The 18,737-nt window shown below is 41.0% G+C and overlaps 1 protein-coding gene across 3 annotated transcripts in view; it reads left to right on the forward strand.

Moving 5' to 3' along the window:
* TBCE (tubulin folding cofactor E) overlaps positions 1–18,737 on the forward strand; it is a 94,304-nt gene that overhangs the window by 57,411 nt on the left and 18,156 nt on the right. For all 3 annotated transcript variants that reach the window (XM_035008495.1, XM_035008494.1, XM_035008496.1), the window contains exon 4: positions 16,216–16,401. In XM_035008495.1, the coding sequence (XP_034864386.1) occupies positions 16,216–16,401 (186 nt within the window). The remainder of the gene's footprint in view (positions 1–16,215; positions 16,402–18,737) is intronic.

The raw sequence follows: 18,737 nt of genomic DNA on the forward strand, positions 1-18,737 counted from the left end.
CTTCCTTCTGTCTTAACTTCCTTCTGTCTTAACTTCCTTCTGTCTTAACTTCCTTCTGTCTTCCCTTCCCTTTCTTTCTTTCCTCCCCTTTCTTTCTTCCCTTCCCCTTCCTTCCCCTTCCCCTTCCCTCCCCTTCCCCTTCCCTCCCCTTCCCTTCATCTCTACACCCAATATGGGGTTCGAACTCAACACCGAGATCAAGAGTTGCATGCTCCACCACTGGAGCCAGCCAGGTGCCCGCGTTGTTGTTTTGTTGATGGGTTCCTTCCTGTGCAAAAACTTATTAGTTTGGTGTAGTCCCAATAGTTTATTTTTGCTTTTATTTCCCTTGCCTCAGGAGTCCTATCCAGAAAAATGCTATTAAACAGATTACTGCCTATGTTTCTTTTAGGAGTTTAATGGTTTCAGGCTTTACATTTAGGTCTTTAATCCGTTTTGAATTCATTTTTGTACATGGTCTAAGAAAGTGACCCAGTTTCACTCTTGCATGTAGCTGTCCAGTTTTTTTTTTCTTAATATTTTATTTATTTATTTGACAGAGAGAGACACAGTGAGAGAGGGAACACAAGCAGAGGGAGTGGGAGAGGGAGAAGCAGGCTTCCCGCGGAGCAGGGAGCCCGATGCGGGGCTCTATCCCAGGACCCTAGGATCATGACCTGAGCCGAAGGCAGACGCTTAACAACTGAGCCACCCAGGCGCCCTGCTGTCCAGTTTTCTTAACATCGTTTGTTGAGAAGACTGCTATCTCCCCATTGTATATTCTTGTCTCCTTTGTCATAGATTGATCACTGGGGTTCCCCCCCTCACCCCCACCCCAGCTCTCTGTTCTGTTCCACTGGTTTATGCGTCTGTTTTGTGCCAATATCTTACTGTCTTGATTAGTTCTTGATTAGTTTGTGGTATAGCTTAAAATTTGGGATTGTGATACCTCCAGTTTTGTTCTCCTTTCTCAAGATTGCTTTGACTATTCTGCGTCTTTTGTGGTTCTATTTAAATTTTAGGATTATTTGTTCTAGTTGTGTGTAAAATGCTGTTGCTACTTTGATAGTGATTGCATTGAATCTGTCAATTGCTTTGGGTAGTAAAATGGACATTTTAATGTGTTCTTCCAATTCATGAGTATCTTTCCATTTGTTTGTGTCCTCTTAAGTTTCTTTCATCAGCGTCTTACAGTTTTCAGAGTATAGGTCTTTCACTCCTTGGTTAAATTTATTCCTAGGTATTTTAGTCTTTTTGATGCAATTTTATGTGGGATTGTTTTCTTGATTTCTCTCTCTGCTACTTCATTATTAGTGTATAGAAACATAAGACATTTCTGTATATTAATTTTTTATCCTGCAGCTTTACTGAATTCATTGATTGATAGTTTTCTGGTGGAGACTTTAGGGTTTTCTATATATAGTATCATGTCATCTGCAAATAGTGACAGTTTTACTTTTCTTACCAATTTGGATGGCTTTTATTTTTTTTCTCTTGTCTGATTGCTGCCTCTAGGATTATTTTTTCATTTAAACCACATATTTGAAAAATATATCTTCCAAAAAAAATTTAAAAAGAAAAACAGTTCTTCCTTATCCTGTTTCCACATCCCCTCCCCCCATTTTATTCCTTTAAGGCAAACCAGGACTATTTCACAAATGTCATACTTTCATTCCACTAGAATTACAAATTTCACTAGTTCTTTTTAAAAATCTTTTAATGGTTTTTTTTTTTTAATTATTTTTTAAAGATTTTATTTTTCAGAGAGAGCACAAGCAGGGGGACTGGCAGGCAGAGGGAGAAGCAGGCTCTCTGCTGAGCAAGGAGCCTGATGTGGGACTCTCTCTCTCTCTTTTTTTAAGATTTTATTTATTTATTTGACAGAGAGAGACACAGTGAGAGAAGGAACACAAGCAGGGGGAGTGGGAGAGGGAGAAGCAGCCTTCCCACGGAGCAGGGAGCCCGATGTGGGGCTCGATCCCAGGAACCCGGGATCATGACTGAGCTGAAGACAGATGCTTAACAACTGAGCCACCCAGGCACCCTTCTTTCTCTCTTTTTTTTTAAAGATTTATTTATTTATTAGCATGTGTGTGGGTGGGGGGAGGGGCAGGGGGAGAGAGAGAATCTTGGGCAGACTCCCCACTGAGTGCCAAGCCCGACGCGGGGCTCAATCTCAGGACCCTGAAATCATGACCTGAGCCGATATCAAGAGTCAGAAGCTCAACCAACAGAGCCGCTCAAGTGCCCCACAAATTTCACTAGTTCTTAAATTAAAACCTATTTCATAAATGTGAGTTTCTAGGAACAATTGCTCACATGCAAAACCTAGTTGTTTGTATACATTTAGATAGGTATATAAACTATTGTTCTAAATTGTCTGGAATTTGGGGCACCTGGGTGGCTCAGTTGGTTAAGCATCTGCCTTCGGCTCAGGTCATGATCCCAGGATCCTGGGATTGAGCCCCACATTTGGCTCCCTGCTCGGCGGGAAGCCTACTTCTCCCTCTCCCACTCCCTCTGCTGTGTTCCCTCTCTCGCTGTCTTTCTCTCTGTCAAATAAATAAAATCTTTTTAAAAATTAAAATAAAAACAATAAATTCAACACTTGACAACACCTTGGGCTTTAGTTCAGCTTTGTATACGTGAGATGTTTAACATTAATAGCATTTATTTGCCAGTAAACATAAGATCTATTTGTGTGCTGTCCGCATAGAAAATTAAAGGAGATAATGTAAAAGTGATCTCTGTAATGTACTTCAGGAAAAGCACCATAATACTTTCTATTTGTTTAAACCATAATGTTTTATTTAAAATGTTATAGTTTTGGGTGCCTAGATGGCTCAGTCGGTTAAGCATCTGCGTTTAGCTCGGGTCATGATCCCAGGGTCCTGGATTGAGTCCCACATTGGGCTCCCTGGTTGGTAGGAAGTCTGCTTCTCCCTCTGCCCCTCACCTTGCTTGTGCTCTTTCTCTCTCTCAAATAAATTAAGGGAAAAAAATTAAAATGTTGTAGTTTTATGTTTTACTTTCAGTAATACTGTTTGTGCTGCACTACTTTATTTTCATAAGTATTTACAAATAGGACCTGTTGGCTGCCTCTGGTAGGACAAAAGTACCACTTCTTTCACCAATCTGCTCATTCTGCACAATTCAGCTACATTTATATTTCTTTGTCGAATACACTGTAGAACCAGGGTTTTTTTTGTGCTGCACATCCTTTCAGGAGGCATAAAACAATATATATTTTTTTAAAGTTCATGTATGTAAGTAATCTCTACACCCGACACAGAGCTTGAACTCCTCTAGATGGGTCAGTCTCTCTCTTCCCATGGCCCTTCACCATAGTCTAGCATGAGGTTCTTTATACAGTGTCTGTTTTCCAGGAGGGTGGAAATGGGGACTGTGGGGCCTCTTAAGGCTCAGGCTTCACTCTGTTGGTAAAAGCAGGTCACTGGGTGAGCCTAGATTCAAGAGGAGGGGAAATAGGTTTTACCTGTTGATGGGACAAGTGGCAAAATCACATTACCAAAGGGCATGTGGACTGGGAGTCATCTGTGGAAGTAATCTGCCATGGTTCACCAGCTGTCACAGTTATTCACAGCTCTTCCCCACACGAGGTTCGCTCCTCTCACCTCCAAGAGTCTTACCTTGAAATCCAGGGGGTTGCCATCTAAATTAGTTCCAGGTGCCGATGAGGCTCCTTGGATGCATTTTCAGGCATTCAGGAGGGGCTCCTTGGTCCGGATCTGTGAAATAAACAGTTCCTGGCCCTCCTCATACCTAAGATATAGGGATGAGAGGGAAGGAGAACCTGCTGTAGACGTTCTGGTTCCAGAAGGAGATGCACATGGCGGTCACTAATCTGTATGGCTCTGATCGGGCCTGGTGCTCATTGCCACTTCCTCTTACTCTGAGGAATGGAGTGTTCCTTGTTGAGGGCCCATTTCTGTTCCTTGGAAGCACAACTTGCCAGTAAATGTAATAGTGGTAGATGATCCTATTCAAATCAAGATACCTGTAATACGAAAGCACCTTGCATCATTCTTGACACCTACTTGGCTCTCAAAAATGTTGAGTTGTGGAATATTACTTTCTCAATAGATGCTGCTCTTGTAACATTCAAAGCATTGGTGTTTAAACTTTTATGCACAAGTAAAATATATTAAAGATGGAAAATTCACAAATTAATGATACCATATTTCTTGAAGTTTCTGTGTAGTTTTTAAAATAATAACCTTTAATCTTCTTTCGTAATAACCTTTTGTTTTGCCCCTCCTGAATTCTTTTTTTTTTTCCTTAAGATTTTATTTATTTGACACAGAGAGAGACACAGCGAGAGAGGGAACACAAGCAGGGGGAGTGGGAGAGGGAGAAGCAGGCTTCCCGCTGAGCAGGGAGCCCGATGTGGGGCTCGATCCCAGGATCCTGGGATCACGACCCGAACTGAAGGCAGATGCTTAACAACTGACCCACACAGGTGCCCACCCCCCCGCCTCCCCGATTTCTTAATTTGTGATTTGAAGCAGTTAAGATTTGATCGTCTCTACTATGTAGATTTGATCTACATGAATCCAGATGGCAGATACCATGGTGGGGGTGCTCATATACTGCATTTTTTTTTTTAACTGGGTATGTTTCTTAGATATATATATAAATATTTTTAAATTTAAATTCAGTTAATTAACACAATGTATTACTGGTTTCAGAGGTACAGGCCTGTGATTCACCAGTCTTATATAATACCTTGTGGGCATTACATCACGTGCCTTCCTTAATGTCCAGCACCCAGTTACCCCATCCCTTTACCCGTCCCCTGCAGCAGCCCTCAGTTCATTTCTTTTTACTCAGTTCGTTTCCTAAGATTAAGAGTTTCTTATGGTTTGTCTCCCTCTCTGGTTTCTGTTTGTTTTATTTTTCTCTCTCTTCTGCTATGATCCTCTGTTCTGTTTCTTAAATTCCACATATCAGTGAGATCATATGATAATTGCCTTTCTCTGATTGACTTATTTCGCTTAGCATAATACCCTCTAGTTCCATCCACATTGTTGCAAATGGCAAGATTTCATTTTTTTGATGGCTGCGTAGTAGTCCATTATGTACATATACCACATCTTTTTTTTAAATTTTTTATTGTTATGTTAATCACTATACATTACATCATTAGTTTTTGATGTAGTGTTCCATGATTCATTGTTTGTGCATAACGCCCAGTGCTCCATGCAGCACATGCCCTCTTTAATACCCATCATCAGGCTAACCCATCCTCCCACCCCCCTCCCTTCTATAACCCTCAGTTTGTTTTTCAGAGTCCATCGTCTCTCATGGTTCGTCTCCCCCTCCGATTCCCCCCCTTCATTCTTCCCCTCCCGCGATCTTCTTTTTTTTTTTTTCTTAACATATATTGCATTATTTGTTTCAGAGGTACAGATCTGTGATTCAACAGTCTTGCACAGGTCACAGCACTCACCATAGCGCATACCCTCCCCAGTGTCTATCATCCAGCCACCCCATCCCTCTGACCCCACCCCCACTCCAACCCTCAGTTTGTTTCCTGAGATTAAGAATTCCTCATATCAGTGAGGTCATATGATACATGTCTTTCTCTGATTGACTTATTTCGCTCAGCATAACACCCTCCAGTTCCATCCACGTCCTTGCCAATGGCTAGATCTCACTCGTTTTGATGGCTGCATAATATTCCATTGTATATATATACCACATCTTCTTTATCCATTCATCTGTCGATGGACATCTTGGCTCTTTCCATCGTTTGGCTATTGTGGACATTGCTGCTATAAACATTGGGGTGCAGGTGCCGCTTCGGATCCCTACATTTGTATCTTTGGGGTAAATACCCAGTAGGACAATTGCTGGGTCATAGGATAGCTCCATTTTCAACTTTTTGAGGAACCTCCATACTGTTTTCCAGAGTGATGCCCCAGCTTGCATTCCCACCAACAGTGTAGGAGGGTTCCCCTTTCTCCGCATCCTCACCAACATCTGTCGTTTCCTGTCTTGTTAATTTTAGCCACTCTGACTGGTGTGAAGTGGTACGTCATTGAGGTTTTGATTTGTATTTCCCTGATGCTGAGTGATGTTGAGCACTTTTTCATGTGTTGGTGATTTGGATGTCTTTGCAGAAATGTCTGTTCATGTCTTCTGCTCATTTCTTGATTGGATTATTTGTTCTCTGGGTGTTGAGTTTGATAAATTCTTTAAAGATTTTGGACACTAGCCCTTTATCTGATATGTCATTTGCAAATATCTTCTCCCATTCTGTCAGTTGTCTTTTGGTTTTGCCGATTGTGTTTCCTTTGCTGTGCAAAAGCTTTTTATCTTGATGAAATCCCAATAGTTCATTTTTGCCCATTTCCTTTGCCTTTGGCGATGTGTCTAGCAAGAAATTTCTGCGGCTGAGGTCAAAGAGGTTGCTGCCTGTGTTCTTCTCTAGGATTTTGATGGACTCCTGTTTCACATTTAGGTCTTTCATCCATTTTTTTGAGTCTCTTTGTGTGTGTGGTGTAAGGAAATGGTCCAGTTTCATTCTTCTGCATGTGGCTATCCAATTTTCCCAACACCATTTGTTGAAGAGACTGTCTTTTTTCATTGGCTATTCTTTCCTGCTTTGTCGGTTAGTTGACCAGAGTTGAGGGTCAATTTCTGGGCTCTCTCTTCTGTTCCATTGATCTATGTGTCTGTTTTTGTGCCAGTACCATACTGTCTTGATGATTACAGCTTTGTAAGAGAGCTTAAAGTCCGGAATTGTGATGCCACCAGCTTTGGGTTGTTTTTTCTTTTTTTTTCCCCAACATTCCTTTGGCTATTCAGAGTCTTTTCTGGTTCCATACAAATTTTAAGATTATTTGTTTCAGTTCTGTGAAAAAAGTTGATGGTATTTTGATAGGGATTGCATTGAATGTGTAGATTGCTCTAGGTAGCACTGACTTTTTTTTTTTTAACCATTGACAAAGTTTTTTGTTTGGGTTTTTTTAATTATTTATTTATTTATTTGAGAGAGAGAGAGAAACAGCATGAGAGGGGATGGGGTCAGAGGGAGAAGCAGGCTCCCCGCTGAGCCGGGAGCCCGATGTGGGACTCGATCCCAGGACTCCAGGATCACGACCTGAGCTGAAGGCAGTCGCTTAACCAACTGAGCCACCCAGGTGCCCCCATTGACAAAGTTTTATTCAGGTAAGTTGCTGATGGGGAGATTGGGCAGATGGATGGAACAGGAAGTATGCAACTATTCTCCAAATAATGGAGCTTAATTCCCAGGTTTTATAGAGCAATATTTTTCTTCCAATCCATGAGTGTGGAATGTTTTCCATTTCTTTGTGTCCTTCTCAATTTCTTTCATGAGTATTCTATAGTTTTCTGAGTACAGATCCTTTGCCTCCTTGGTTAGATTTATTCCTAGGTATTTTATGGTTTTGGGTGCATTTGTAAATGGGATCGACTCCTTAATTTTTCTTTCTTCTGTCTCATTGTTGGTGTATAGAAATGCAACTGATCTGTGCAGTGATTTTCTATCTTGCCATGTTGCTGAATTCCTGTATGAGTTCTGGCAATTTTGGGTGGAGTCTTTTGGGCTTTCCACATAAAGTATCATGTCATCTGCAGAGAGTGAGAGTTTGACTTCTCCTTTGTCTATTTGGATGCCTTTTATTTCTTTCTGTTGTCTGATTGCTGAGGCTAGGACTTCTAATACTATGTTGAAAGCAGTAGTGATAGGGGACATCCCTGTCATGTTCCTGACTGTAGGGGAAAAGCTCTCATTTTCCCCCCATTGAGAATGATATTTGCTGTGGGTTTTTCGTAGATGGCTTTTATAATATTGAGGTATGTACCCTCTATCCCTACACTGTGAAGAGTTTTAATCAAGAAAGGATGCTGTACTTTGTCAAATACTTTTTTTCTGCATCTATTGAGAGGATCATATGGTTCTTGTCCTTTCTTTTATTAACGTAGTGTATCACATTGATTGATTTGCGGCCCAGGAATAAATCCCTTGCAGCCCAGGAATAAATCCCACTTGGTCGTGGTGAGTAATCCTTTTAATGTACTGTTGGATCCTATTGGCTAGTATTTTGGTGAGAATTTTTGCATCCATGTTCATCAGGGATATTGGTCTGTAATTCTCCTTTTTGGTGGGGTCTTTGTCTGCCTTTAGGATCAAGGTAATGCTGGCCTCATAAAATGAGTTTGGAAGTTTTCCGTCCATTTCTATTTTTTGAAGCAGCTTCAGAATAGATATTAATTCTTCTTTAAATGTTTGGTAGAATTCTCCTGGGAAGCCAGCTAGCCCTGGGCTCTTGTTTGTTGGGAGATTTTTTTGATTACTGCTTTAATTTCCTTGCTGGCTATGGGTCTGTTCAGGTTTTCTATTTCTTCCTGGTTCAGTTTTGGTAGTTTATACATCTCTAGGAATGCATCCATTTCTTCCAGATCGCCTAATTTGTTGGCATATAATTGCTCATAATATATTCTTATAATTGTTTATATTTCTTTGGTGTTGGTTGTGATCTCTCCTCTTTCATTCATGATTTTATTTATTTGGGTCCTTTCTCTTTTTGATAAGTCTGGCCAGGGGTTTATCAATCTTAATTCTTTCAAAGCACCAGCTCCTAGTTTCGTTGATCTGTTTTGTTCTTTTGGTTTCTATCTCTGTCTTCTGCTCAATCTTTATTAATCCTGTTCTCCTTCTGGGTTTAGGCTTTGTTTGCTGTTCTTTCTCCATTTCGTTTAGGTGTAAGGTTAGGTTGTGTATTTAAAACCTTCCTTGTTTCTTTCTTTCTTTTTTCTTTTTTTTGAATAAGTGTTAGAAATTTATTAAGTGAAGATACAGAAAAAGCTGTTAATAGTGAGAGGGGTTCTGACAGGGTTGCCCAACCTTTCTTGTTTCTTGAGAAAGGCTTGTAGTATATAGTGCTATAGTCTTAGGACTGCCTTTGCTGCATCCCAAAGGTTTTGAACAGTTGTGTTTTCATTTTCATTTGTTTCCATGAATTTTTTTAATTCTTCTTTAATTTCCTGGTTGACCCATTCATTCTTTAGTAGGATGCTCTTTAGCCTCCATGTATTTGAATTCTTTCCAAATTTCCTCTTGTGATTGAGTTCCAGTTTCAAAGCATTGTGGTCTGAAAATATGCCAGGAATGATCCCAATCTTTTGGTCAGGTTGAGACCTGATATTGTGACCCAGGATTTGATCTATTCTGGAGAATGTTCCATGTGCACTCGAGAAGAATGTGTCTTCCTTTTTTTAAAGATGGAATGTTCTGAATATATCTGTGATGTCCATCTGGTCCAGTGTGTCATTCAAAGCCCTTATTTCCTTGCTGATCTTCTGCTTCAATGATTTGTCCATTGCAGTGAGGGGAGTGTTAAAGTCCCCTACTATTATTGTATTGTTGTCCATGTGTTTCTTTGATTGTTATTAATTGGCTTATGCTCCCATGTTAGGGGCATAAATATTAACAATTGTTAGATCTTGTTGGATAGACCCTTTAATTATGATATAATGTCCTTCCTCATCTCTTATTACAGTCTTTAGTTTAAAATCTAATTTGTCTGATATAAGGATTGCCACTCCAGCTTTCTTTTGATGTCCATTAGCATGATAAATGGTTTTCCACCCCCTCACTTTCAATCTGGAGGTGTCTTTGGGTCTAAAATGAGTCTGTTGCAGACAGTATATCAATGGGCCTTGCTTTTTTTTTATCCAGTCTGATACCCTGTCTTTTGACTGGGGCATTTAGCCCATTTACATTCAGAGTAACTATTGAAAGATATGAATTTAGTGCCTTTGTATTACCTATAAAGTGACTGTTATTTTATATTGTCTGTTCCTTTCTGGTCTATGTTACTTTTGGGCTCTCTCTTTACTTAGAGGATCCCTTTCAATATTTCTTGTAAGGCTGGTTTGGTGATCACAAATTGTTTTAGCTTCTGTTTGTCCTGGAAGCTTTTTATCACTCCTTCTGTTTGAATGACATGTTTCTTAAATATATTGAATATAATTATGTTCAACCCATGAGATGTTTTATATTGAGTAAATGCTTATTTAAAAAGTTGACTTCTGGGCACCTGGGTGGCTCAGTCGTTAAGCGTCTGCCTTCGGCTCAGGTCATGATCCCAGGGTCCTGGGATCGAGTCCCGCATCGGGCTCCCTGCTCGTCAAGAAGCCTGCTTCTCCCTCTCCTATTCCCCCTGCTTGTGTTCCTGCTCTTACTATCTCTCTCTCTGTCAAATAAATCAATAAAATATTAAAAAAAAAAAAAAGTTGACTTTTTCTTTAAAGTTTTTACTTAAATGTCAGTTAACATACAGTATAATATTAGTTTCAGGTGTACAATATAGTGATTCAGCACTTCCATACAACACCCGGTGCTCATCACAAGTGCAGTTCTTAATCCCCATCACCTATTTAACCCATCTCCCCACAGCAATCAGAGAACAAAAAGAAATAAAAGGTATCCAAATTGTCAAGGAAGAAGTGAAACTTCCACTGTTTGCAGGTGACATGATATTCTATATACAAAACCGAAAGAGTCCACTAAAAAAATTGGTAGAACTGATACACGAATTCAGTGAAGCTACAGGATACAAAAGCAATGTACAGAAGACTTTTGCAATTCTACTCACTAGTAACGAAGCAGCAGAGAGAGAAATTAAGGAATCAATCCTATTTACAAGTGCCCCTAAAACAGTAAGATATCTAGGAATAAAACTAGCCATATAGCCAAAACGACCTATACTCTGAAAAGTATAAAACACTAATGAAAAAAAATTGAAGATGACCTAAAGAAATGCAAAGACATTCCATACTCATGGATTGGAAGAACAAATATTGTTAAAATGTCTATACTACCCAAAGCAATCTACACATTTAATGCAATCCCTATCAAAATACCAACCACATTTTTTACAGAGCTAGAAGAAACAATCCTAAAATTTGTATGGAATCACAAAAGACCCCGAATAGCCAAAGCAACCTTGAAAAAGCAAAGCAAAGCTGGAGGCATCACAATTCCAGATTTCAAGTTATCTTACAAAGCTGTAGTGATCAAAACAGTATGATATTGGCACAAAAATAGACACATAGATCAATGGAGCAGAATACAGAACCCAGAAATGAACCCACAACTATATGGTCAATTAATCTTCAACAAAGCAGGAAAGAATATCCAATGGAAAACAGTCTCTTAACAAATGGTGTTGGGAAAACTGGACAGCCACATGCAGAAGACAGGCCCAGCCAGCCCCCCGTGATTGCAAGCCAACTTAGCTCAGGTGCCAGTCATCTCACTGGAACCATCTTGGATTGTTAAAGCCTCAGCTGACTCCCAGCTGAGTGCAGTCACCAGGATCTTGTCACCTGACCCCATGAGAAACAAGGACAGTTCAGCTGAGCCAAGCTAACCCACAGAATTACAAGAAAGAGCAGACCATTGTTTTAAGCCGCTATGCTTTGGGGCAGTTTTTACGTAGCAGTGGAGAACAACTTTGCCTGAGGTTGTGTAAGAACTTTATCTTGCATATGTTAGTAACTGTAGTTTTTCTTAGCAAAACCGTACATAGTCCATATGGTGAAATTGTTATGTCATGATGTCATTGATACTAGACACCATAGGAGCCCAACTGAACACATTTGTCAGCCCCCGCTTGAGTGTAGAGAGTGTGGCTTCTGCAATATCCCAGTGTTTCAGAAGATGTCGGCTTATGTTTAATGCTATATTAGATACAATACTGTTTAGAAAGGACTGCTGCCTTGATGTGTGTGCGTATAGAAAGGCTTATGCTAGGCAATATAGTGATGGTTTATCTATTATGGCTTATTTAGTCCTTATAAATAACCTCATTTGATAGGGCTTGATAGATGAGGAGACTCAGGCTGAGAACATAAAATCGCCTCCCTGAAGTCGCATAGCCAGTAAGTAATGGAGCCCAGAGGGATCCCAGGTTTGTCTGACTCCAAAGCTGTACCATCTCCATCCTGCTCCTGCCTCCCATCTTAGGAACATATCTGTCAGGGCGCCTGGCTGGCTCAGTCGGAAGAGTGTGGTGACTCTTGATCTTGGGGTCGTAAGTTTGAGCCCCACATTGGGTGTAGAGATTGCTTAAATAAAAATAAAACTTAAAAAAAAAAAGGGAAGATACATGTTGATTAGAAATTTAAGTTAGGGAATGTGTTTAATTTACCAAAATAAAGCGTCGATTTGTATCTTTATTATAAGCCCAGACAGAAATGTGGGAAAGGATAGTACACTAGTAGTCAGAAATCCAAGGTTTTTGGTCACGGCTGTGATACCTCTAACAGTGGACCCCAGTTTCCCCAACTGAAACGGGGCTGGATTAGATGAGAGTTTCTTAAGGTGGGACATGAGGCCCACCGACGTCAGAATGCCCTGGAGCACTGTTCTAAACAAGCAGATTCCTAGGATCCAGTAAGATTTTCTTTTTTTTTTTTTTTTTAAGATTTTATTTATTTATTTGACAGAGACAGACACAGCGAGAGAGGGAACACAAGCAGGGGGAGAGGGAGAGGGAGAAGCAGGCTTCCCACCGAGCAGGGAGCCCAGTGCGGGGCTCGATCCCAGGACCCTGGGATCATGACCTGAGCCGAAGGCAGACGCCCAACGACTGAGCCACCCAGGCGCCCCTCCAGTAAGATTTTCAGAGGACTTTCTGATTATGTTTAGATGTTTAGAAGGTTAGGTTATGTTTATGAAGTCCTAGTCTAGATGATCTCTGAAGTAGATCCCTTTGAACTCTTAAAAAAAAATGATGCTGGCTGTATTTGATCTCTTTAGCTGAGTAGTATAACTGTGCTTCTTAAAACAGCACTTTTTTTTTTTTTTTAAGATTTTATTTAGGGGTGCCTGTGTGGCTCAGTCGGTTAAGCATCTGCTTTGATCTCAGGTCGTGATCCCGGGGTCCTGGGATTGAGTCCTGCATCGGGCTCCTTGCTCAGTGGGGAGTCTCCTGCTTCCTCTCCTTCTGCCCCTCTCCCTGCTCATGCTCTCTCTCTCTCTCTCTCTCTCACACAAGTAAATAAATAAAATCTTTTAAAAATACTTTCTCTCATGGGCGCCTGGGTGGCTCAGTTGGTTGAGCAACTGCCTTTGGCTCAGGTCATGATCCTGGAGTCCCTGGATCAAGTCCCACATCGGGGTCCCTGCTTGGCGAGGAGCCTGCTTCTCCCTCTGACCCTCTCCCCTCTCATGTACTCTCTCTCATTCTCACTCTCTCAAATAAATAAATAAATCTTTAAAAAAAAAATGCTTTCTCTCAGAGCAAGCGTGCCTGAGAGGGGTAGGAGGGGCAAAAGGGGAGGGGTACAGGGGGAGGGGCACAGGGAGAGGGAGAAGCAGGCTCCCTGCTGAGTGCAGAGCTCTAACAGGGCTCCATCCCAGGACCCTGAGATTATGATCTGAGCCCAAGGCAGAAGTTTAACTGAGCCACCCAGGCACTCCCAGAACTGTTTTTTACAACATGAACGTTTCCTAGGGTTAAAATGTAACATTTTCTTGGAAGCTTCTGGTAGTCTGTGATCCTCTGATATCACAACATACTGTACAGACTCAGAATTTGATTTTACTGCAACAGAGAATTTAATTTCCTGCATCATCAGTTCTCCCCTCACCACTGGATTATTTTCAGCAGCATCCAGATCTGATATGCCCACACATCATCAGACATTCCCTCTTCTGATACCCTGTGTTCCTGCAGCCGTTGCCCTGTGCTCTTCTCCCTTTGCAGTAAAGCCCCTCGGGACGAGAGTAGCCAGGGCCCCCTGTCCTCTCAGTGTCTGGAGCTTGCCCACTGGGCTGCTACCCCACGGCTTCTACCAGGGTTAACTTCCAGGCGCTAGATTTGGTGGCCAGCCTCAGCTGTCACCTTGCATCCTTCCCTAGTGCTGGACCTGGTTGTCCACTTTCTTCACCGGCTTCCAGGACCGCACACTCTGGGGTTCCAACGACCTCTGGGCCATTTCTTCTTACCCGTGGCATCACTTCTAACTTTTGGGGATCACAAGCCCCTTTTACACTGTGGTCATCTCTGCGGACCCACTGTAGAAAAGTGTGTGTTTATATGGATGAAATTTATCAGTCTGAGTTTTCATCCTTTTTACTTATGGTGACTTCTAGCTAGCTTTGATTTCTTTAAGAGTCAAAGGTTATGAGCTGAAATAGTGTTTATAATTTTTGGCAATATATGTATTTCATTTATTCTCCTAAGTGATCAAATGATAATAACATTTACGACTGTTTTATAGTGGTTACTTAGATCATCCTGAAAATAAGGTCTCATTGCCATGATGTAATGCTGAAGCCTGAAATTTAAGGGGTGCAGAGACCCATTTTGAATCTCTTGAAAAGCCTGACAAAGTGGTCATTACATACAGTAATATGATTAGTCTTAGTATTAAATCTACTAAAAATTGCTCTAAAACCTGAATAGAAATTGTGATGAAATATCCTATATTTCTGTAGAATTCTTCCCACATTCTCTCTTTTAGCCTCATATTTAGCCTTTTATTTTATTTTTTTTAAGATTTTATTTATTTATTTGACAGAGGGGGAGAGAGAGAGAGTGAGTGAGCACAAGCAGGAGGAGCAGCAGAGGGAGAGGGAGAAGCAGACTCCCCGCTGAGCAGGGAGCCTGATGCGGGGCTCGATCCCAGGACCCTGGGATCATGACCTGAGCTGAAGGCAGAAGTTTAACCAACTGAGCCACCCAGGTGCCCCATATTTAACCTTTTAAAATATATTTAGTTCAAGTTTTGTACCTAAGTCTGTTACCCACAAATGTTTTCATCTTTGTGTCATTCAACCTCTGTCTGTCTGTAGATGTGATTCCTCTATAGCTGTGTCATGTACAATTTGGTTTAGTGTTTAGAAATCTCAACATTATTTTGTGAGTAATTTTATTAAGTGTTACAGCTAGAATTTTTAATGACTACATCTGTCTGGTCTACTTAATAGTTCCTATCCAGCTGGGCTTTTTTATGGTTTCCAGAGTTCCTCAGTTACAAATAAATGCTATTATACGGAATCTTTGTAAATGCAATTTTGTTTTTTATTTTTAAATTATTGCCTGCTGACAAGTTCTCAGGAGTATGATTATACAATCAAAACCAAACCTGGCCTTGCAGTCTTTGAGGTGTTAGGATTTTTCTTTATTTTTGCCAGTTTTGTTGAAAAGAGTTTCATTATTTGAATTTGCCTTTCTTAATCATGAGCAAGGTAAAACTTTCCCCTGTGGATTTAATACTTCTGTTTCCTATTATGTGAATTGTCCCATATTCCTTGTCTGTTTATCTGTTGGGACTTACTACGCTTGTATAAGCTCACAACCCTTTTTGATCAATCATATCGATTATACGTTTGTATATTACTTTCCCTTTTATGCTGATTTTGATTTTTCAGCATAGAGAAAATTTTGCACACCTTCAGAACACTGCATTTATGGCCATTCTGGTGGATGATAATTTCTTTTTCTTTATTTTTTAAAATTGTGTGATTGCTGGGGCACCTGGCTGGCTCAGTCAGTACAGCGTGCAACTCTTGAGCTCAGGGTTATAGGTTCAAGCCCCACATTGGGTGTGGAGGTTACCTAAAAATAAAACCTTGAAAAAAAATTTGTAATTGCTTTTGTTTGCTACTATATTTATAAACAAATTTATAAATGTAGGCATTTTACATTTGTGGCAGACTGACAGTTTATAAAGGATTTTCGAATGTGTCATTTAAAAAAATTTTTTTTTTTTTAAAGATTTTATTTATTTATTTGACAGAGAGAGGCAGCGAGAGAGGGAACACAAGCAGTGGGAGTGGGAGAGGGAGAAGCAGGCTTCCCGCGGAGCAGGGAGCCTGATGCAGGGCTCGATCCCGGGACCCTGGGACCATGACCTGAGCCGAAGGCAGACGCTTAACGACTGAGCCACCCAGGCGCCCCTAAAAAAAAATTTTTAAAGATTTATTTATTTTAGAGGGAGAGAGAGAGTGTGTTCGAGCAGGCGGGGGGCAGAGGAAGAGGGAGAGAGAGAGAGAATCCTCACACCAACTCCCCAACGCGGGTCTCGATCTCACACCCCTGAGACCATGACCTGAGCCGAAATCAAATCAGACGCTTAACCGACTCAGTCACCCAGGGGCCCCTTGAATGTGTCATCTTATTTAAATGTCCCCATTGATGATATTTTATCTGTTCTATTTCTCTTTTTTTCCAGGCACCCAACAGGAGGATCCTTTATTCGTCCCAACAAAGTAAATTTTGGAGTGGACTTTCTCACTGCAGTGAAGAATCGCTATGTGTTAGAAGATGGACCAGAGGAGGATGTAAAAGAGCAAATCGTTCTAATTGGAAATAAACCCGTGGAAACTATTGGGTTTGACTCTATTATAAAACAGCAAAGGTACGTAGGCTTGATAGTGGCAGAAATGACTTTGACGGTTTCATCACTGTTCAGAATTGAAGTTCAGCAGACTGTATGTTGGTACTCAGAACTTTGCCTCCAAATTGGTCTGTCCTTTCTGCACAAACAGCAAATTGAAATCAGAGGAATCCGAGGACTGAGTCTTCGGGGAAATTAAAATTCTTAATTTAGCGTAGGGTTGTTGGGCTTTTCTGGATTGGAATTAAAACATTAGTTTGCCCATCACTAATATTTATACCAGCCATCTTGTCTAATAAGTAACTGAGATTGACATTTTGGTCCTTTTCTATTTCATGGTGACATTTCTAGCGGGGTGATAAGTCAGAAGGGGAAACAGAGCTCTAAGTTTTTAACTGCCACGTGGCATGCTGGGCCCATCTAGAACCGAGTTAATTTCCATCTCTGGACGCACACCCTTTCTTCCCTGGGGTGCTTGTGAAATTGCAGAATCCTGGGCCCCATCCTAGACCTGGATCAGAATACCATGGGCTCTTGCTTTTAAGAAGTACCCCAAATTATTATGTAGAAGTGTGAGGGACACTAAATAACACCCTATAAAGCTGCTGAGTGCAAACATTCCATTCTCTGAAACTCTCTGTACACTGGTTCTGTGAAGAGGCCTTCTGCCCACTCCGATGCACAGGCTGAATCACAGTGAGTAGAGGCTGATGTTCCACAAAAACACAACTTCACAAGAACCTTTCAGATGAGGGTCAGTGCTGTAGTGTTTGACCCGGACCCGGAGAAGGTGGCCTAGTAGTGCCCCCTGGTGGCCACAGTGGAGAGTACATTTGTAGCCACTTGGCTTCTTACTTTCTCTGCCTCTCAAGTCAAATAAACCGTGGTTTTGTTTAAGTCCATTTATTTGCTATCTTATTTTGCCGTTATTGTGAAGATTTAACATGACACCAGATGTAAAGGGCGCATGGTGACCATGTTGAAGAATAAATTCATTTCTGGATACCTCTGCTTTTTAGCGTAGGTGACCAGCCTTAGCAACAACAACAGAAAACTCAGAGGAACCATCCAAATACCTATAAACATAGAATGGATAAATAAATTATGCTGTATTCATTCAGTGGCAGTGAATGTGAGCAAAAACAACTGCTCGCGGCAACAATACGGGTGAAATCTCATTAACATAGCGTCCAGCCCAAGGAAGTACACCTTGAATGATTCTGTCTGTATGAAGGTCAACAACGGGCACAACTGATCGATAGTGTTAGAAGTCAGGCTAGATGGTTTTGAGGGGAGGAAGCAAGGGTCAGGGGCACAAAGAGGACTTCCCAAGTTCCGGGGATGTATTTCTTGATCTGGGTGATGGTGACCTGTGCGTATTTATTTAAAATCACTGAGATGTGTACTGATGTAGAGGTAGGCTAATGCATATACTCTTCCTATGTGGGATTTTTTTCAATAAAAAATAAGTGAAGGAGGAAAACTCAGAATAAATCGAGATTAAAAAAAAAAAAAAACTTGACCGTTAATTACAAAGCAGCTTACACTCACTGTTGAGAATTTAGAAAATAGAAATCAAACAAAAGGAAGTCGTGACTCATGCTACCACTGAGAGATAACTTTCATGGATCTTTTTTGCTCTTGATCCTACTGGTTTACTTGGATTTAAAGAACTATGTGCTTTATAGGGTTGGAGTTCTTTGCTTCATCTTCCCATTTAAAATGCAACTATTGGGGGGGAAAAAGGTGCAAATATTGAAACATCTTTTACCCCAAAAGAAGCACATTTTTTCTTACTGGCTAATCTGAATACCATGGCTCTGTGAAAATTGCAAACAGATTTTCCTCCCCTAGCTTATGAACGACTGTATAACTCATGAATTCTTTTAGTGCATGACCTAACTACTGGAGTATCATGGCGTTTCATAGTTAGCTAGTGTTTCCCTTGGAACGGACCCAGTGTTGGAGTCAGGCTGTGTTCAGACGTTAGCCACCTTCCAGCTCTGACACTTTCTAAGTTCTAAGCCTGAGTCTCCTCCTTTACGAAACAATACCTAAGCTGTTAGACCTGCTGCGGCTAACACGGGAGACTGTGGGTCAATACTGGAAAGAATCCTCCACTTGAAACCATCGTGGTATCTCCTTAACGATATCCAGCTGACCAGCTCTGAGTTTGTACCACTAAGACTTATGGAAACGGAATTTAAAAAACCCCAATAAAAGCCAGTATGTATCCCTTCTCTTGGAGACGGCTTTGGCTCTGAAGTGAGGTCTGTGCTGAGAACTGGGTTCCCAAGTTCTGTGGCAAGGTTTCCCTGGGCACTGCAGCCAACTCAGTGGGCACAGCGGGCATTTTT

This window comes from Mirounga leonina, unplaced genomic scaffold (assembly GCF_011800145.1).
Source record: "Mirounga leonina isolate KUSES-001 unplaced genomic scaffold, KU_Mleo_1.0 Mir_152, whole genome shotgun sequence".
Lineage (NCBI taxonomy): Eukaryota > Metazoa > Chordata > Mammalia > Carnivora > Phocidae > Mirounga > Mirounga leonina.